At 47.7% G+C, this 20,890-nt stretch overlaps 6 protein-coding genes across 6 annotated transcripts; 3 read left to right on the top strand and 3 right to left on the bottom strand.

Annotated features, from left to right (window-relative positions):
• Nucleotides 1–224: 224 nt before the first annotated feature.
• On the bottom strand, nucleotides 225–1,115 carry KD926_004299 (EGFR-like transmembrane domain-containing protein; the record flags this gene model as incomplete). Its single annotated transcript, XM_053095128.1, has 1 exon — nucleotides 225–1,115. The coding sequence occupies one exon, from the start codon at nucleotides 1,113–1,115 to the stop codon at nucleotides 225–227; it is 891 nt and encodes a 296-aa protein (XP_052950176.1).
• A 1,776-nt stretch (nucleotides 1,116–2,891) lies between these two features.
• KD926_004298 (MFS general substrate transporter) lies at nucleotides 2,892–4,314 on the top strand (the record flags this gene model as incomplete). The annotated part of the gene is made up of 5 exons (XM_053095127.1): nucleotides 2,892–2,999; nucleotides 3,062–3,128; nucleotides 3,173–3,407; nucleotides 3,456–3,882; nucleotides 3,931–4,314. 5 exons carry the CDS (start codon nucleotides 2,892–2,894, stop codon nucleotides 4,312–4,314), a joined length of 1,221 nt encoding a protein of 406 aa, XP_052950175.1.
• Nucleotides 4,315–6,066: 1,752 nt separating this feature from the next.
• KD926_004297 (amine oxidase) lies at nucleotides 6,067–8,253 on the top strand (the record flags this gene model as incomplete). Its single annotated transcript, XM_053095126.1, has 3 exons — nucleotides 6,067–6,117; nucleotides 6,173–6,601; nucleotides 6,664–8,253. The coding sequence occupies 3 exons, from the start codon at nucleotides 6,067–6,069 to the stop codon at nucleotides 8,251–8,253; spliced, it is 2,070 nt and encodes a 689-aa protein (XP_052950174.1).
• A 1,627-nt stretch (nucleotides 8,254–9,880) lies between these two features.
• On the bottom strand, nucleotides 9,881–11,724 carry KD926_004296 (putative transporter; the record flags this gene model as incomplete). Its single annotated transcript, XM_053095125.1, has 5 exons — nucleotides 9,881–10,056; nucleotides 10,133–10,587; nucleotides 10,636–11,023; nucleotides 11,069–11,476; nucleotides 11,523–11,724. 5 exons carry the CDS (start codon nucleotides 11,722–11,724, stop codon nucleotides 9,881–9,883), a joined length of 1,629 nt encoding a protein of 542 aa, XP_052950173.1.
• A 544-nt stretch (nucleotides 11,725–12,268) lies between these two features.
• On the bottom strand, nucleotides 12,269–13,929 carry KD926_004295 (NAD(P)/FAD-dependent oxidoreductase; the record flags this gene model as incomplete). The annotated part of the gene is made up of 2 exons (XM_053095124.1): nucleotides 12,269–13,219; nucleotides 13,279–13,929. 2 exons carry the CDS (start codon nucleotides 13,927–13,929, stop codon nucleotides 12,269–12,271), a joined length of 1,602 nt encoding a protein of 533 aa, XP_052950172.1.
• Nucleotides 13,930–17,448: 3,519 nt separating this feature from the next.
• Nucleotides 17,449–18,013, top strand: KD926_004294 (cytochrome b5-like heme/steroid binding domain-containing protein; the record flags this gene model as incomplete). Its single annotated transcript, XM_053095123.1, has 3 exons — nucleotides 17,449–17,527; nucleotides 17,588–17,725; nucleotides 17,784–18,013. The coding sequence occupies 3 exons, from the start codon at nucleotides 17,449–17,451 to the stop codon at nucleotides 18,011–18,013; spliced, it is 447 nt and encodes a 148-aa protein (XP_052950171.1).
• Nucleotides 18,014–20,890: the final 2,877 nt, after the last annotated feature.

Below are 20,890 nucleotides of genomic sequence, written 5' to 3'. Positions count from 1 at the left end.
TCGATAATTTGACTTGAATTTTTCAATTTTCACTTGTCAGCCATCTATAATCCCCTATGGATCCCGTCAAAACTAAGGTACTGTCTCCAGTTTTGCATTACATTAAATTGAAATTGAGAAAGGGAAACAACCATTGAGTATTTTCTTGACCTACCTCGAGCTATAGACCTACTTAACACATACCACATTTCCCATAACCCCCCATACACAACACCCCCACCCAGTCACTGATACATCATCTTCGAATGTCCGTCCAACTCATTTACCTGCCGACTAACACTCAACTCCGCCGCCATATCCTCCCCAGGGAGCTCGACCCACGCTTTCTGCGTCCCTGATAAATCCATCTGCTTTGTCGGTCCGTGAGCTTGCGGGTATTGTGCTTCAGCTCCGAAGCTGATTTCTGCGCCGCCGGAACGGCCATGTGATGAGCTGGGTGGTATCGAGCTGGGAGATGGGTACATGTTCTGCGGTTGTGACGATGATGGTGGTGGCGGCTGTGACAGGCTACTACCAGGGAGATTCGTGTTTCCGCGTCGAGCTCGCCGTCCGAGATAAAAGAATCCAGCGCCTAAGATGCTCAGACCCGCTACCACAGCTATCACGATACCTGCGATGGCACCGCCCGAGATTGCTGGTCCGTTGTTTGCATCGGACGACGCTGAGGTCGAAGCTGCGGCTGTCCCTGTACCTGTTAAGGACGTCGCTGACCCTGTCGAAGACGCTGTCGAAGACGCTGTAGAAGTAGACGAAGTAGAAGTACCCGTTGTTGCTGTAGAGGCCGTCGCTAAGGCCGTCGACTTGGGCCCCGACTCGTCGCCATAATCAACTAGATACGAATGCATATCCTTGCTCGCCTTCTTTCGCCACACGTCGGGTGTCGTGTACCCGGCGTAGTCGCCGGTGCAGTTCTCCGTGGCCCAGATATAGAAGTTGAAATTGTCATTTTCGGGGTGGAAGTCGAACTGCTGACCCTTTGCTTGGTCGATGTTCGTGCATGGGATCGGGTCGTGGCTGTTCTTGAGGAAGCTGGATGAGGAGGCGTTTCGCCAGGTGAAGGTCCAGGCGGAGGTGGTTGCTGTGTGAAGGAAGAGTAGGGCGAGGAGAGGCTCCATGGTCAATTTGTTTCGTTATGGTACATTTATGCATAGGAACGTGGACTCCTCCCGTATATATGTACATCAGTTCGCCCTCCCTCCTGTCAGATTCGAGTAACTGAGTGATTGACACATCGAGACCCTAAGACTGACACTAGCAGTCTAGTCACCCCAACTGGGGCAGAAATGTAAGGTCGTAATTTCACTTTCGGGGGAGATGGCGAGACGATCTCTAGAAATGCCAGAACCGGTCGTATTAGGATTTCTTGGGACGATGATCGATGCCCTATCAGGAGAGAATCGGCATTTGATTGCTGCAGAGCAGAGATTGGTCCCACCTCCTCGAGATAGGATAGGGTTAGATCTAGAGCCTTGTCTTCGGAGGGCCATCTGGCATGTTTATAGGAAAAGATTGTCTTTTGGCTGAGACTGGAGCGTTCGTGGCTGCCATGTTGGCCTTAGGGCTTCTCTGCCTGATCTATACAGAAACCCTACTGCTACCAGGACATCGAAAGTGATAATCAGAAGAACCCCTCAAGTATCCCACAATCACGATTAATTAAATTTATAAATAAGTTCACATGCACACATGCCTTCACGCCAAGCCAAACGGGATCCCTGCAGACTCATCAATGCCCATGATTGGCCCCATCGCCAAAGAAATACGAGGTGATGCTACTCACGACCATCTTCCCCGACGCAATCACGTTGCGACGGGTGGAGCCTAAAAAGATGGCCCGCGAAGATCAACATCGTCCCTATTTCCGGCGGGACGTGTGCCTGCTCCCTGGATTTTGTTTCTGTTGCCTTGAGCATGATTGATTCTTGTGATCGAGGCCCCCATGGCGGCATTAGGTATAAAGTGAATAAAAAGGTTGTATCATTTTATTCACTAGATTAGGGGTTGAAGGGAAAGGGTGTATGTTTATCTCTGGATCTGCTTCGCAATCTGCCGTTCTATTTTCCTGCGTGCATTTAATATATAACTAAATCATGACTTCATAGAAATAGCAACGTTGTACATATTCGGGAACCAACCCTATGGTCGCCAACGGGAGAATGAACTGGCCAGGAACAATGAATAAATCGGCCCAGTCAAGACTACCATGGAACGGCGTGCGAGAAATATCAAAATTTGATTGTTTATCATAGCGATTAATATCAATGTCCATTATGGGAATTTAGTGATGGCAGAACAACCAAATGCAAAAACCAAAAATTATGCTCACACTCGGATTCGAACCGAGGATCTCATGATTACTAGTCATGCGCTTTACCAACTAAGCCATGCGAGCTACTTGCTGAAAACGCGGTTTATTCTGGTTCTATAAAGCACAGCAAATTGAAGAGATCATTGATCCTCGGATTGTGTTCACAGCTTCTTCTTGATCCCCACCTTTGTTCCTATTCCTGTTCTTATTTGTGTTTCATTCCACTTTTTCTCTCTCTGAACCTTAAGTCAGCTTCTAAGATCTTTGGTTATCCTAGTTACAGCCTGAGAAGGTTCTCTAATCGCAGCTACTTATCGCACAAAGCCAAAGCGGGCGCCAAATGTACATATCAAAGCTAGAGGCTTTACGTAGGCTAAAGAAATCTGCTCTTAGCAAGCCTTATCCCATCCTTCTATCTGGTGATCTTCCCACTAGGGCTGCCATAATAGCATATATGCTCGTAGCCTCCTAGAACAGTTCAAGACAACGCAAGGAACTGGATATGTGATTTGTCCTGGATTATAAGGTTTTCATACTGCAGTTCACACCACCTTTCTCATTGAGAAATCTGAAAGTTTGCAAAATGTCCGAAAAAGAAGCAGTCCAAGATGACCAACAAAGCTATCCATCGCCAATGAAATTGGCCGTAATCATGACAGCCCTCTGCCTTGCAATATTTTGCATGGCGTTGGTCAGTACAATGAACCCCCCTGAACTCGATAGAAGCTCATTTTTCCTTCGTCTTTTCTATAGGACAATACAATCATCGCGACGACCATTCCTCATATCACGGCCCAATTCCACGCCCTTGACGACGTGGGTTGGTATGGAAGTGCTTATCTTCTGACAACCTGCTCAATGCAGCTGATCTTTGGGAAACTCTACACCTTCTACTCCATCAGGATGGTGTTTCTTTCGGCATTGACTATTTTCGAAATCGGATCTTTGGTCTGCGCCGTGACATCGAATTCATTGGGTCTTATACTTGGTCGCGCGGTAGCCGGGATCGGGTCAGCGGGCCTCTTTTCCGGTGGCATCCTGATCATCGCAAATTCAGTGCCGTTGGGGAAAAGACCTGTATATACTGGATTAGTCGGGGGTATGTACGGGGTCACGAGTGTAGCAGGACCGCTGTGCGTGCATCTAGGATGGGTGGAGCTTTCACGGATCTCGTCTCGTGGCGTTGGTGCTTCTATATCAATCTTCCCATCGGTGGTGTCACATTTCTTTTCCTGCTATGTTTCTACCGTCCTCTTTCGCGAGCAACGTCGACTTTATCCCTCTGGAAGCAGTTTCAGCAATTTGATATCATCGGCTCAACTTTCTTCATTCCATCCATCATATGTATTCTCTTGGCATTGCAATGGGGTGGATCGGCCTACGAGTGGAGCAATGGGAGGATCATCGCCTTGTTCGTCCTTTCCGGATTGTTGATGATTGCTTTCCTGGGTGTGCAATTTTGGCAACAAGAGAACGCCACGCTTCCGCCACGGGTATTCGGAAACCGGAATGTCTGGGAAAGTTCTTCGTTCACTTTCTTCCTCGGGGCATCTTTCTTTGCCCTAGTCTACTACGTATGTTCATTCATCTCCGTCGTGCCGGATCTGATACTGACCGACTAGCTTCCCATCTGGTCCCAAGCCATCAAAGGCGTCTCGTCCGTGAAATCAGGAATCATGAATCTCCCCATGCTCCTTGCCCAAGTTTTACTATCGATTGTAGCCGGAGCATGCGTGATCAAATTCGGCTACTACACACCTTTCATGCTTCTATCCTCCTGCCTCATAGCAATCGGAGCAGGGCTTCTATCAACCTTCCACCCCGACACCGGTAGTGGTAAATGGATCGGTTACCAGATCGTTTTCGGCGCCGGGGTAGGAATCGGTATGGAGCAGGCATTGATCGCTGTCCAATCAGCCCTCCCACCCGCCGATATACCCATCGCGACAGCTACGGTCCTGTTTTCGCAAACTCTTGGCGGGGCTGTATTCATATCTGTGGCATAGAACGTATTTACAAACGGTCTCTTGCAGAATCTCGCCGGTAGAGCGGGCATTGTACCACAGCAGGTTGTCAACATCGGTGCTACGAATTTGAAAAAAATATATACCGGCCGACGTGCTGCCTCGGGTTGTCTCTGCCTATAATGATGGCCTTGTGAATGTTTTCTATGTGTCGGCTGCTGCTGGCGCTTTGTCGTTGCTTGGTGCTTTGTTCGTGCAGTGGAAATCTTTGAAGGCTTGAAAATTCTTTATTGATTCTCGTGCTATTTTATACGTACACTTGAGGGAATTCGGGAATCTGGGGTGAGTCAAAGGGAGGACCCTGAATTTTGACTTTGAGTTTCTGTTGTCTGTCTTTTCACTTGACTCACGTTGCTTTTCTCATGACATGTGTTTATTAATACAAGTAAATTTATAAATTTAGTTAAGAGTTTGAAATTGAATGAATGGTTGCAAATCTGGTGCGATTGCAAACATGTATGCAATCACCGATATCCAACGATGAAATGAAGCGTTACCCACAAAGGAAAAACGATAGCAGTCTTAAAATTAAGAGCAGTACTGCGGAAGGGGTATATCAAGCCAGTCCAACGAAGGCTGAAAGTCAAATAATTCCCACATCAGGCTCTCTTCTACGCTGTCTGTATTTCCTACATTCACCCCGTGATCCGGTAAAGAACCTGAGTCCAAATCCTGCGAGACAGTCTGTCCCATCAAAGGACCACATAGAGCCAGCGTACATACGTTTATGAGAGACAGACGACCGAGGAGCGACTTAGCCACGCGCGCACTCAGCTTCGCCGGAAAACCACCATGCAAAGCCTAGTGCGTGGTCAAATTTGCTTAGGGCTACTGCTACTGAGCTTCTTGTTTCGTGGACTATGAGCCTCGCGATATCGTTTCGTGAGTTGCTGGCTAGGCTGTGCCATTTTGATACTAGTTCGGCTCGCTCTCCGGAGTTTGCTTCTTTGCACCGGAGGATTAAAGTCTGCAACGTATCGATGATACTTGAGAGGCGCTCTTTATATAGTAGGCGAAGACTTGACGAGGTAATATCAAGAGGTGTTCCAGGGCGAAAATGAACTGTGAAAGGAAGCCGGTTCGACATGACTGGTGGGAATAATTGCTTCATATGAGTCTGATGGAATGCGAAATTGAGTTATTAAAGTTGTATCATTATTAACAACAGAATGCTTCTATTCTAGACATTCGAGGAAATACTCTGAGATCGCTATTCTCTAGGTGCAATTTGAGGAGTTTGATAGGGCTTCTTTTTGTAATTTTTCTGTAATCTCCAAGCAGAGAAAACCGTCCATCTTCCTCAGACCCTTATATATTAGCAAAAATCTTGTACGCAGTATGCAGAGGTGGGCTCTGTTCTCTCCCTTCAACAAATGAGGTTATGGCCAAGGACATCGCGACCAGTTACCCCTAGGGCTTCCGTCTTCCCCCACATGGAATTTCCGCGCGGAAGTTCCGGTTTCACCGGGCTCTGGAACGCTCGGTGCCTGCTCCGGCTCGCTACGGCCGTCCTTGCGTCGACGGCCCGGTTAATCCTTACCTTCATGGAAGCCTAGAAACAGCTTCGCGTAAAACTGACCTTTGGGAACATCTCGGTCCTGTCCCTCACCACACCCAGAATCCCCCAGATTAATTATTAAAAAGACGTTTCTTCCATCTTTCGTACTGTACCTCATGTAAAAGAATCAACCATTCGGCCTTAACGATCGCCGCGTATCCAACTTCTTAGCAATCATGTCGCTCAACCACCCCTTTGACCCTTTGACTCCAAGGGAGATCACAAAGGTATGCAAAAGTACATGGTACATTCTATGGAAAAAGACCTGACAAAATTGCACAGGCTGCAACTATTGTCCGCCGCGAGTTTCCAGGACAAACGCCCAACTTTCGAGTTATTACCTTGAAAGAACCATCTAAGGCTGACATGGTCCCTTTCTTGGAGCATGAAAATCGAGGAGAAACCACATCCAAGAGACCTGCAAGGATCGCTCGCGTCCAGACAGTTCTTCCGGGTGAACCGGCGACCGAGTTCATTGAACTCTGGGTCGACCTGGACCAAGCTGCTGTTCTTAAACAGCAACATCTTGTTGGAAAGCATCCCTATATTGACTCCGATTATATGCAAGCCGTTGAGAAGGCTTGCTTGGCAGATCCGAAAGTTCAGGAAGAGATTACACACTTGCAACTACCGGACGGCGCTTCGGTGATTGTCGAGGCATGGGCTTATGCTACAGATGGTACAAAGGATGTGTCACAGCGGACTACTATGGTAAGTCAAAATTAGAGCTATATTCAATTAGGGTCCAAGACAAGTGCTAAGGGAGTACATAGTGCTGGTTCTACATGCGCTTGGTGGACGATGTCGATGCCAACTACTACGCGTATCCGCTAGATCTCTGCGCGGAAGTATCGGAGCAGTTGAAAGTCGTTAAGATTTACCAATTGCCTTCTGGCCCCGAGGAGCGCATCCATGACAAGCCGAAGCCATTCGATCGCCGCAAGATTCATGGAGCGGAAGCCGAATATAGCCCTGGCTTGAGACCTTCGCCTCGAACGACGACGAAACCGTACCAAGTCGTGCAACCTGAAGGTCCTTCCTTCAAGACGCAAGGGAACTTCTTGGAATGGGAGAAGTGGTCCATGCATATCGGATTCAACTACCGAGAAGGTCTCACCCTCCACGACATTCGCTACGACAACCGCAGCCTCTTTTACCGCTTGTCTCTAGCAGAGATGTTTGTGCCATATGGAGATCCTCGAACTCCATACCCACGCAAAGCAGCATTTGATCTCGGCAACGACGGTGCAGGAATCAATGCTAACAACCTACGTCTGGGTTGCGACTGCCTGGGCCACATCAAATACTTCGATGGCTGGCATACTACCACCTCAGGAGACCCAGTCAAGCTCCCTAACGTAATTTGCTGCCATGAAGAAGATGACGGGATCTTGTGGAAGCACACCAACTTCCGGACCCAGAACGCAGTGGTAACGCGCTCCCGCATTCTAGTCTTGCAGACCATCATCACAGTGAGCAATTACGAATACATCTTCGCGTTCCACTTCGGCCAGGACGCATCCATTCATTACGAAGTTCGCGCAACCGGCATCCTCTCAACCACCCCAATCGATATTGGCGATAAAGTGCCCTACGGCACCATCGTCGCGCCGGGCGTCTTGGCCCCTTACCACCAGCATCTGTTCTCCCTTCGCATGGACCCTGCACTCGACGGACACGGCAATTCCTTGCAGGTGGAAGAGTCCCACCCCATGCCTGCTGACGTGTTCAGCTTCGACCATCATGATAAATCACAAGCCCAGATCAACTCCTACAACAACCCCTTCGGCGTGGGCTACGTCACGCGCTCATCCATCGTGGACAAAGAGGGCGGTCTGGACCTGGATTTCACCAAGAACCGTAACTTCAAAATCATCAACGAGAACGTCATCAACCCGGTGACCGGAACCCCCGTCGGGTTCAAGCTGCTCCCCGCCTACAGTCAGATGCTACTCTCACACCCGGAGTCATACCATGCCAAGCGCTCTGAGTTCGGACAGCACGCGGTCTGGGTCACGCGTTATAACGATGAGGAGCATTTCCCGGCGGGCCGTCACACGATGCAGTCGACTGGGGGTGACGGGATCGCGAGCGCTATTGCAAAGCGCGCCGGAACCGAGCAATCCTCGGTGCGAAACCAAGATATCGTTGTTTGGCATACGTTTGGATCCACACATAACCCTAGAATCGAAGATTGGCCGGTCATGCCATCGGAGAAGATGACTGTTGGTTTGAAGCCTGCGAATTTCTTTACTGCAAACCCGGGTCTGGATGTTGCTGTGTCGACGCAGGAGAAGAACCGGAGTGTGTTGGTTGATGGAGGAGACGACATTAACTCGAAGTCAGGATGTTGCAGACTGTAGATATGTTAGATCAATTCAAGCTTTTCGGGCGTTGCGATTCAAGAAATATGAGGCGTAGATGGTTTTTGCTTTCAATGGTAAAGATAATCTTTGATTCCCTTGAGTTTATGACCAAGTAGTCACTTTTGTATTTAGATATAAGATTAGATAGCTCTTACCTCAGCAGCAAATTTACCATATCAAACAAAATTACCCATGGCACTGTCCATCTAGTTACCTGAAAAGGATCTAAATGTGGCCTGTAGGGTATGAGCTCTGTAGGCTCCTACAAGGATGCAACAAAACAAAAGGATACTACATAGGAAAAATTATCAAACAAAGATATCATGAGGTAATTCCATGATGCAAATTGAGAAAGCCAAACAGCGGTGGAACGCGATATCTTCATTGTCCTATCCCCCGTTTGCCTTGCTAATCCCACGGATCCATCTTCATGCGAACGATTAACCAATTGGTAGATAGAACAAGTCCACTATCTCGCACTATGAGACCTCATAGCTTTGAATTTACCTCCCCAGTCTCTTTGAAGATCCTATCAACCTCAGCAGTAACTTCTATAAGCTCCTCGTCATCAAACGGACGTCCAACAATCTGTATAGTAGACGGCTGATTGGCGAACAGTTCCGCATCATCTAACAAGAAATATATTAATATCCATCAGCTGATACAAGGGAAAAATAAATGTTCTTACACATTGCCTGGTATTCACTGTCATACGGATTCGTTGTCAATGGTTGATACGTAGGGTCGAGACGATCAATGCGTTGATCAATCTTGAAACCGGCAATAGGCAAGATCAGGGATCGAGAAGCCCGGGTAGCGATTAACGCACCCTAGAAGGTCATAAATATGATTTATGTGACGCTCCATCATTTGCACACGATCCGCAGTAGAATTTTTCTGCTTGTATCCGATGAGCCAATATGTCCATGATCAAATACCTAGCCCCCTTGCGGGCAGGTAAAAGATTACCTTGAATCTACGGTGACTGTTTTGCCAACGCCATTGGCAGGCGAGGATCCTCTGGGCAGATACACACATGGGATCTTAAGTCGTAGGCAGAACGAGCAGGTCAGACGTTCCCCTGTACATTTAGTCTTCTTTAGGCTAAGTGACCGGTCAGACTGCACTTTCCTTTGCATAATGAACGTTGATATAGAGGGATATCCGCTTACCGTTATGACTCATAAGATTGCCGTGTCAGCGGCTCTGATGCGGTGTTGGCTCGAGACATTATATCTCGCCCATTTCAGATGATCGTCATTCGGTTTTAGTGTTGGACAGGTCAAGATGGGCGCGGTTGGAAGGCCCGCCGCGCAGCCCGATGAAAACACGTGACCAGAGGGCGCAAACACGCCAAGAGTCGTAAATTACGGAAATATACGCATCCATCTGTCTCCGAAGTATAAACCTGGTGTACTTGCAAAAAGCGTTCCTCTCTCACTACAACGTCCGACAACCAATCTAGGCGAGAATACAATGCGAAGAAAGTTGAAGGAATTGATCAGGAGGAACCAATTCCATAATTCCTCACGTAAACCATCAACAATGGCACAATAAACCTGACTCCCAAGCCTCGTGATAGCCACCATAACCTAGATATCCTTGATCATATATCACCTAAAGATCATTCATCTACCTGTTTGACACCCTCACCCTCCCGGATCACAACCTCCTTTCTCTTCAAAGATGCTCTAACTGGATTCGGGTCATTGAACACGTCCTCCAACTCCTCGATAGTCCGGCCCTTCGTTTCTGGAAGAGTAAGGAACATGAGCGCGTACTCAAGGAAATGCAAGACCACTATGGTTTCAGAAAAGATTAGTACTGAGTATTAATCTCTTATGATAAACGAGATGAAATAGCCTTGATCACTTACAGAAAATCGTATACATCCTCCAACCAATGTTTTCCATCCCCGTCGGAGTCGCATACATGTTAATAAAATTAGCTCCACCCGTCGCCACGCTCTGGAGAGCCATACCCTTAGCGCGGATGCGATTCGGTAGGATTTCAGCGGGATAAAGGGACTGGAGCGTGGTCCAGCAGAAAGAGAAGACCACACCGTAGAGGAAGATGCAGGCGATGAAGCCGTAGCCCATGCTCGTGGTGATATTTGCAGGCTCGAAGGAAGCGATCACGTTTATGGGGATGTAGATGAGGCCGGTGAGGAAGGTGCCGTAGAGGAATAGAGTGCGTCGCCCCCAGCGGTCGACGAAGAAACTGCCAATAATGCCGCTGATGAAGGAGAAGACGGTGTTGAGGGCATTAAGGAGTAGCTGTTGATGGGAACCCGTGATACCGGCGTTCTCAAGCATGACCGGCATAAAGTATCTTTATTCGTTAGTGCCAAATGAAGAAAGGCATGGGGAGGTGACGAACGTGATGACCGATCCGCCGATGAATTGCGAGAAAATGCAGACCAGGAACAACAACCAGAGGCGATAGAGCATGTCCCGCGATTTGAATAGAATCTTATAGTCCCACCAGCGCCGACCGCCGCTTTCAATCTCAAAGCGAATGTCTTGCTCGATTTCGGAGCATTCGTAGTTTACCAGGGCGGAGTCGGGGTTCCCATTTCCGTGGTATTTTACGAGCATCTGCCGGCCCTTTTCAGGTTTGTTGTTGGCGAAGAGCCATCGAGGACTCTCGGGCAACATCCAGGCGACAATGAGAACAATGAGAGATGGAACGGCCTGGATTATCACGGGGATCCTCCAGGACCAGTCTGTGCTCAGGAAGCCCGTCCCGTACGAGATCCATGTACAGGCTAGCAAATCAGCAATGAACAAGAAACTGGCCGGGGATCACTCACCTAATGCCCCTGTGTAGTAACCAACCACATTATACAGCCCGCCAAATACTCCTCTCCACTGCGGCAGGACCACCTCTACCAAATAGACCGGAGCTGCTGTGTTAGTTAAACTGATTCCCATTCCGATCAGGAAACGACCACCAATGAACTGAGCGACTTTTGATGCCGTTGCCTCAACGATTGTCCCAACGATGATCACCAGGGAACCGAGAGACATGCCGAAACGCCGACCAAAGGTATCTGAAGCAGGGGCGGCAAACACGGCGCCCACGAGGTTACCAATAGCATAGATAGAAAACAAAAGACCTGTACCACTTCCTTGCATCTGGGTTCCGAAATGGTCATGGAATGTGCCCATGGCGTTGATAGACGACATGAGGGTGCCATCGTAGCCGTTCATACAGCAATCTATCTATGTTAATGATCGGTAGCCCACCAAGTTGAAAGAACATACTTAGAGTTGTGATAGCAATGACTCCACAGAGGCGGAGAATGGCCCGTGACCAGGGTGACGCAAGATCCTTAGATAGAGCATTGTTCAGTCCGACAGACAGAACCTGAACTCGTTGAGCGTTTGGGTTGGAATCGGTGTCATCAATGATTTCCTGGTTCTCAACCGAGGCTTTCTCACCGTGCACCATGTGGGCAGTCGTCATGATTGCTTAGAGACACTAGATATCCCAAGAATTCTCCATGGGGCGTGTGGACCGGTTTATGTATGACTTACCATAGAACAAACAAATACTACCATAATGGTATACTTTGATCTCAACCCCGGATTTTTGCTTTTTGACTAACCCCTCCCGTCACGGAATGAAACCCGCAGTGCTCTCCACATGTCAAACCATCGAGTAACAAGGATATATAGAATGTAGGATTCCGCTTCACTGGAGAAATGACTAGCTGTTTTTGGCACGGGAGCTCGTCCGTGGATTTCCCGTCCCGATTTGCGAGGCAGATCTATGCTTATGGTTAGGGTTTAGGGTTGTGGCTTGTGGGGAAACATGGGATTGGCATTTTTCAGATCCTTAGACTTGTTTCTGCTGGCCCGTCTTTTCTTGGCTGCAGCGCATTGGACTAAAATCGAAGAGGAGACCTATGTACAGTCTAACCAACTCCAAACGATGGGATGGTCATGTCTCACTGAATTGGTTTGCTAACCGGTAATCCTCGACTAGCCAGGTTCTATCGACTGATCTTTTACAGTTGTTGGGCCAGTTTGTAGATGTTCGCTCTCCGGATTCTCTCCACGGAGAGACGCAACTCCTTGGGAAGCCAATCTGAAACTTTGCCAGCCGGTCTCCCCGGCCGGGCCGCGTGTTCAATGTCGTCTCTTCCTAAAAGCATTAGTCCCACTGCCGTGCCTGAGAGCCATGCTGACACCATTCCATCTCCACCGAAGCCAGCGGTAATCCATTCATTGGGGGTATCGCTCCTAGAATTCCCCGGAGATTTCCTCCTATGAGACGATCGCTGTGGGTCTCTTCCGGTGAATTTAGGGTGAACGCGTCCGACAAAAGGCAGAAGGTCTATGGTGTAACCCATGCAGCCGGTCCATAGTTGAAGTACTCGAGTGGTCTCATTTCGGAGGACCACAGACCAGATTCCGCTCAAATAAGCGCTGATCACAGGACTGGCACCGTCGTCTTCCCAGATGCCGATCTCGTCAGTTCCCTTATCTTCGGACTGAAAGAGACCGCCCCCGAGCATGATCTCCCCACCCGGACTGTGACAGCCTGCCGATTTCTGTGGTCGTTGGGTAATATACTCGAACCCCTTTTTGCCAATAAAACTCCAGGACCGTGAGCCATCCAAGCCTGATGATGGGCCTTCCGCCGCTTGAGCCGTCATGTGCCCACGCACAGGAAATATTTTACCTTTCAATCCCGGGATAAGATTGGCTGTGAATCCATCGGTCGCATGGACAACATGCCGAGCGTTTATCTCACCGCGTGACGTCTTAAGACAATACGGGGTAGCTTCATCATCTTGCAAATGAATTTCTTGAACCTCCGTGCTGGTCTCGATAGAGAAAGAATGGCTATATTTGGAAAGCAGGTGTGAGTAAAGCGAGCTCACAAGTCGATAGGGCCACATTGCTCCAGCGCGATATGTGATGGCACCGTGGGCATGACAACTTAGGCCAAATTTCTGGAATTGCATCAGCATTGTGTCACCTTCAGCTATTAAACCACAGGATCCAGACTCACCCTCCGAGCTTCATCGGCTTCCCAAACCACAATATCGTGCGCAGCTTCTGGAACATCCTGACGAAGATCCCTAACCATCCCTAAGCCTTTGTCCCATGCGCTTTTCTCCAGAAAAATATCAACAGTCTCCACCTCTCTAGCTTCCGTGTTGTCGAGCCTTTCTGCTTTCACTAAACCAAGCATGATCGGAAGATGCCGACGATAGAACTTCAAGACTTCTCGAGCTGCCTTCGGCGCCAACATACCCTTCAAGTCGGAATACAGCGAATAAGGCGAGCATTTCAAGTGGCCACCATTTCTCCCCGTCGCACCACTACATGTCTCGCGCGCTTCCAAGATAACGACTTTCTTCTCTGCTCCTAGCGCGTGACATTCCGACAGAATTGTGTATGCCACGCTAGCGCCCGACAATCCGGAACCAATGATGACGATATCAGCGGACTGTGGAAGCTTCTTGGATTTCATGTTGACCAGTTTCGGGCAAGGTGGATTCATCTGCCAGAACGAGACCGTTGGATCCAGCACTGGAAAAGCAGGCGACGCGATGCGGCGAAGGAGCGCGTCGGACTCGGCCATGCTTTGGGATAGTTCGGCCCAGAAGGCGCTCAGCGCGTCGTAGCCAGCGCGTATTGTCGATAGAACGGCACCCATCGTGATAAAAATGTGGTGGTATTAAGAATGGTTGATGTGCTCCGTAGATACGGATGGTTGTGGTGGGGATCGTTGGCGGGTCGCGGTTTACGACCGAAGGGCGCGGCTGTAGCTGCCTAAAAGAGACAACACATCGGGACTTGGGACTATGACGCAGTTATAGTACACCTGTCCGCTATGATTCACTACCATATAGATCAAATGTGATATTGGATATAGGAGATTATAGAGGAATCATAGACACGTGGCAGACAAGTAGCAGGTAACGTAATCAACCACCGAGTCGGCATTACCACCGAGCCGGCAGGTTTTCCTCTACACCTACCAGTAAACATCATTCAACGCGTCCACTTTCTCAAGAAGATCGAATGCAGATGGCTATATCTGCCTATAAGGGCAAAAAAATTCGATCTCAATCAAAAGCTGCGGATACCTTTGGAGTGCCTAGAAGCACCTTTCAAGATCGTCTTCGCGGTATAAATTCACGATCGGAAACACGCGCCAACAGTTATAAATTGACAGTTATTGAAGGGGAATCTCTTGTGAAGCAGTTTCTTGATACAGACAAACGAGGCTTTCCATTCCCGCCAGAGTTTATGCGTAGAATGGCTCAGATCTTACTTTATGAGCGTCTACGGAACCCTACTGCAGTCCTTGGTGTTAACTGGGCCTACAAATTTACCAAACGCTATCCTCAGCTATCTACACGATATAGCTGACGTATTACCTATCAACGGGCAAAGCAGGAAGATCCACGGGTTATAATACCATGGTTTCAAATTGTTCATGAAGCTATCAAAGAACACGGCATACATGAAGATGACATCTGGAATTTTGATGAAACTGGCTTTGCAATGGGGCTCTGCTCAACTGCTAAAGTTATTACTGCAGTAGATCGCAGTGAGCGACCACGCAGAGTCATTCAGGGCAACCGTGAATGGGTCACAATCATTGAAACTGTCAGTACAAAAGGCGTGCATATACTACCAGTCATTATACTCAAAGCAGGCAATCAACAAGCTGCCTGGTTTCAAGAACTTAAACTTGATAAAGACTGGTGGATTGCAACTAGTCAGAATGCCTGGACAACAGATGAAGTAGGCCTTCGTTGATTAAGAGAGGTGTTTGAACCATCCTCTAAACGCTCTATGACTGGTGCTAAGCGGTTGCTTATTCTAGATGGCCATAGTAGCCATCTAACTACTAAATTTAATAACTTCTACAAGCAGAATGCAATTATCTGTCTCTGTATGCCTGCACATGCTTCTCATTTACCGCAACCACTTGGTGTTGGTATTTTTGGCCCGCTTAAACGCGCGTACGGAAAGCTGCTTGAAAACAGAATGATTGCTGGCAATAACCACATTGATAAAGAAGACTTTCTGTCTCTATATCCATATGCACGCACCAAATCATTTACTTCAGCGAATATCTGCAGTGGTTTTGCAGGGGCAGGGCTTAAGCCATTCGATCAAGAGCGTGTTCTTTCGAAGCTTACCTTTCAACCACGTACACCAACACCACCACTAGTTGAATGTGACGAACGGCTACGCTGGCGATAAGAAATCGCGAAAATGTAGGATATGCATTCAACGAAGAAACTAAGCTAGGTTGTGATGCTAGTCCCGATCGGGTAGTTAGGTCATAGGGTATCGTGAAGGAAGGTCTTCGGAGGCAGGTCACAGTCCGTGACATTGAAGGGTCAATTTCCTCTGCTTTCCAGACTCCACAGAATACTCGCCAGCTAGATCGAAAGATAAGCAGCTTGCAGAATAGCCTTAGTGCTAAACGAAAACTTTCTAGCAGTCCAGTTGCTCATATCCAACATGAAAAGGCAGCACAAATGGCTATGCAAACCAATCTTCTTTTACAGCAAGAAATCAAGAATTTACGAGCCGAAAATGAGCGAAAATACAAAAAGAAAAAAGAAGGCGTGCTCTATTAGGGAGTGATACCTTTCTATCTGTACAGGAAGGCCAAAATCGTATTCAGCAGCTTGATACGCAGCTTAATGAGCAGGTTGATGAGCCTACACCTGTGCCTCGCCAACGCGCTCCACCACGCTGCAGTGGCTGTGGGACAGTTGGACATACAATACGAAGCTGTCCTAGTAAATATCCTTATATTCTACTACTTTTATTCTAATTTAATTATGTTTTTGTTGTCGAAGACTTCAAAATTTTCGTGATTGCACTAAAAGGTGCCGGCTCGGTGGTTGATTACGTTAGTTACTCATCTCCGATTTATTATCTCCGAATCATTTACACCGCGGTTGAATCTCTCGATGATAGTTTTCTTATTTAAGCATAATAGACCAATCAATAAAGCCATGATAATGAGACTCGCTCCAAAACCAGATATTGTAATCCAAACTTTAGTCTAGTTGGATCCGATAGGCACGAGTTTCATCCCCAAGGCAGTGAGTGCATCGATCGGCCCTACGACAGATATTACGGGTCGGAGATGCACTCGCCGGCTTACAGCGCAGTTTCAGTTTCCAACTGGGAACGGGTACCCGTGGCTTTCTAGTTCTCTGTCAGTCTTTGCCGAGGTCAGTTGGAACCCGCGGACGTCGAGCCATGCTAGAATCGTACCTTGAAGAGGGGGAACGTGCTCAAAGGCTTCACGCTCGCAGGCGTGAGGAAGGGTCGATTCAGCTGAGAAACCATCACACAACTCTCCGGGTTGGTTCAAAGAAGGCCGATTTCTTTCCCATTAGGGGCTCATGCCATAATAGATTTTATGTAAATACATAGCACCAAAACAAAGACTACTCCCCGAGATAGTCCCAGTTTGGACGTTTCCCCTCGGCCATCAAAATACTTTGGCGACTCTTCCCCTACACCATGTACCTGAATAGGTATAAATTCACTGGTACTTTGTTTTCTGTCGGTGGAAACTCCAAAACACGTGGGTCGGTCGTTCTCCGAGGACCTGTAATAGTAGTATATACTGGTATTGATTATGGCCTACTAGGTAGCGATCGGATCACCTGTCACAATCGGCCCTACTTCGTTTCCTGGAATTATCGTGACCATTGTGGTTTACACAGCAGTTGTCCAATTCTGCACTACAAGAGACAGTCATCACATGTCCTGATGCAAAATCCACATTCTAGTCATAGCTCAAAATGAGTTCTACCTTGACACTTTAGCTGGCAATACCCCACACCGCGTGTCTGAACGCGCGCAGCCGACAAGCTCACAATTTTACTACTCGCCGTGCACCTCTGGCTTCTGTTTTTCTTTTATTTTTTTTTTCACTGTTCAGGCAGCCTTTTTTGGCTACAGGGGACCCACCCCTGTGCATTCCACCGTCGTCATCCTCACAAACTATAGCTACAGGTGTACTCATAATCCTCCTCTGAGACTATTCACCTCGGAGCCCCAATTATCTAGTCTGATTCAAGAATCAATGTGCTCAGCACGAATCTCACTAGCGACTGAGGCAACAGATGTCATACTCTATTGATTTCACGACCGCCTACTAGCAAAGAGTTGACTGGCTTCCTTCAAAACGATGCTACCACTGATCAAACTCGATGAGCTGGAGAGCCTAGTTCAGTTAAATCAAGCATTGGTAACTATTCAAGGTAAAGGTGAGTGCTCAGCACAGTAGAATTATATGCGCATGGCACAGTACTCAGCGATAGAAACAGTATACAATGTGACCGACTATGTGAACGATCATCCTGGAAGGCCGGAAATTCTTCTCCAGGCTGTTGGAATCGATGTTACGCAGGAATTCGAAGATACCGGCCATTCCGCGAACGCTAAAGATACTTCTAACTCTATTGGTAGGATATCTTTGTCAAATGGTGAATATGCACAGGCCTTTCTTGTTTTGAATTAAAGTAGATCTTAACAAGCATCATATCCAGGAGACTGGTACTCCGATGAATGAGGCTCACAAGTCGATGCAAGATAGGGACCGGTCTATGGATGAGGATTTCGAGGGGTTGGGGGGCCACGAAGAGGGAACAAATCATGCCGCGTTGAAGGCTCTTCAATCCCCCCCAAGAAGTGCCATTAAAAGAGCTCACAAGTCAACTGGACCCCCAAAATTGGATACAGCTTACCCTTAGGAAGCGGATGTATATCTCACCAAATGTGCTTAGCTTATCGTTCGATTTGCCGATAGCCACGTACCCATTAAGTATCCCTGTTGGCCAACATGTCAGCATTCGCGTTTTCGTGGGCGGAAGATGGATTTCAAGATCCTACACCCCAATTTCTCATCAATACGACTTGAGCCATGCGGATCTGCTTATAAAGGTATGTATATCAAGAAGGAGTCATGACCCCGTTCTTGGAAGGTCTTGTTCCCGGAGACAAGGTCGAGTTTTGAGGCCAAAAGGGCTCGATTCTATATTCGAGCAAATACTCCCCAAGGATCTCTATGATTGTGGGGGGAACAGGTATTACACCAATGTACGGGATAATGCGTGCCATATGCTCTAATACAGAAGATCATACCCGCATTGAAATCATGTATGCCAATAGGCCCGAGCTCGATATTTTGCTATGAGGTGATATCGATGTTCTAGAAAACCGCCATCCCGAAAAGCTTCAGGTTCGATATGTCCTGTCTAATCCATACTCGAGCTGGGTTGGCGCTGTTGGGCACGTCACAGAGGAAATGATAAGAGACAAAATGAGTGAGCCTCCTAAGGATTTGCGTGTTATGTTATGTGGACCCCCCGGGATGGTTAGTGCCGCCACAAGGCTCGTATGCAATCTAGGCTATCAATCTCCCAAAATGGTATCAGCAGTCCGGTATGAAGTCTTTGTATTTTGGTTATGTAGAGCAGTATACCATGCCTACGACCAATTAATGCTCATTTCCTTTCCCCATGGTCAGATAACTCGATTTCCAAAGGTAGATATGGTTGATGACGTCGAGATTGAGCAATAGCTGGGTTATAATTTGAGTTTCAGGTAAGCGTTTAAGTTGAAAATGGCAGTAGGAATGTTGGGAACTAGCTATATGGGCAGTGGCCGATAATACGAGCTTCTTAGGATTTATCTCATTATTTCGGAGAGAGAGCAGAATGGAGAAGGGGGTGTTGGGAGCTACACGACGAAGGTTCGGACAAAACACGAAGTGGTACCAGTGGTTTGAAAAGGAGAGAGGAAGGCCGAGGACGGAAGAGAGAGGGCGCAGGATGTATATGAACTACACGGCCCTGACAAGACTTCCTGCCTATTACTCAAGCAAAACTAATTATGTAATTGCCTAGATCAGAAAATTGATGATCTTGAAGTTACAAAACCGACTAACCTTAGAGCAAACGTGGCGCCCAGGGATGACATATGAAATCAATATTGGGTTAAAGAAAGCTCTCCCGAATTTCCGGACTCTGGTATAGATACAAAGGGGAAGATAATCGAAGCAGCCTTGGGACGATATAGAGTAGTACGGAGAGAAATGAGGCCCTGACTCGGACATGCGTGAGATTGATGGACCACCGACACTGTCCAACATCATGATTCCCACTGCAATAGCGTTGACATGCTTAGCTTGTTGAATCAGTTCTTCGAGTTCATGATATCCTGTCGATCCAAAACTGTGCGAGTCATTCCCTTACCTGTTTCACTGTTCAAGCTTTGGAATCCTGCAATGACGCCTTCCCGGTCTTTCTCGGGAGATTCCTGGCTCATTTTGAATTTTCCACCGAGACTCGTGATTTCAATTTGGATACCGATGATAGCCTTCTGCATCAACGTGATGTATTTATCGGGTACATCGGACACTTTCCATGGGCCTAGATTGTCCCCTCCAGTATAACCCATAATGGATGTTTCCGCATGTTCGGATAACTCGTCAATTTGTGGAGACAGCTATTCAGTTGATTCTGACCCCATATCAAAGAAAATAGTTGCTTTTCCATATGCCTGGACAGCAGAATAGTTCCAAGTTGGCACAACCTTGCCAGTGGTGGGCTTAGTCTCCGTGTAGAACTTTGGTGTCACGTAGTGATGAACGTCTGCTGTGAACAGCACCAGAACCTCATCTTTGAGCTGTATGCCACCTTTATCCCTTCCCCCATTGTAGACTTTGCAGAATCAATCAGGATTTTTGCTTGGGGATTCTGACTGGCCATGTGTCCACGCAAAACACCTAGGCCACTGGCAGATTCGGAAGCATCTTTCGCCGTGTCGATGATCCAAGGAATATGGCTCACTTGGAGGCACCGAAAGTCAGCAGAAGGAACTGCCGTCGTGAGAACTCCAAGGGGATTGCTTTGAATGAATTCTTGGAGGGTCGAAATGTCTGATTCCGCATGGATGGCACGTAGGTACATGTTGTCTTGACCGTTACGAACGTGGAATTCTTTGGCGATAGATTCGTGTTTGGTGCTTGCGCTCAGGGGATGAAGATGCAATGATACGTATGACTAGCCTTCTCATATACTGATAAAGTGGGACATGTCCAAGTGCTATTAAATCTTGGAATATAGGTGACGCGTGGCAATGGAACGACAATTACCAGTCTTTTCCGTATGGCCGAACCAAAAACTCGGCCTGCTTGTACCTTCCTTTTTGAGATCCAGCGAGTGTGTATCGGAAATCTTCGCGCAGTGGCTAGAAATCCTAGAAGTTAATAGCGAGTGGAGATGAGAGAAATGCAAGCGTCGGGATGGATCACCAGGCCCGATCGGAGTTACCGTTTTACTGGGCGGGTAACTTTCCTTTGTTTCCGATAACGTACGGACTTGTATGTAAATTTCAAGACAGTGTACTGCAATACAGTGAGCATGTCGGGGCTTAGTTTTAGTATACCGGAAATCGAGTGTCTTGCGACCCCGCGCATTTTTCTATTGTCATAACTCCGGGCTGGGACGTGCCAACAAGTCCGTTGATGCTTAGCAAGAAGCCCTCATTTCTACCGACACCTTGTCTTCTTCGGTGATCCCTTACTTTCTGGGTATAACCGGGGTTTGCGACCGACTGTCCTTAGG

The sequence above is a fragment of the Aspergillus affinis genome (genome assembly GCF_023601865.1).
Source record: "Aspergillus affinis strain CMG 70 chromosome Unknown NODE_208_length_35640_cov_85_531845, whole genome shotgun sequence".
Classification (NCBI taxonomy): domain Eukaryota; kingdom Fungi; phylum Ascomycota; class Eurotiomycetes; order Eurotiales; family Aspergillaceae; genus Aspergillus; species Aspergillus affinis.
This window is presented reverse-complemented; position numbering and strand designations above follow the sequence as displayed.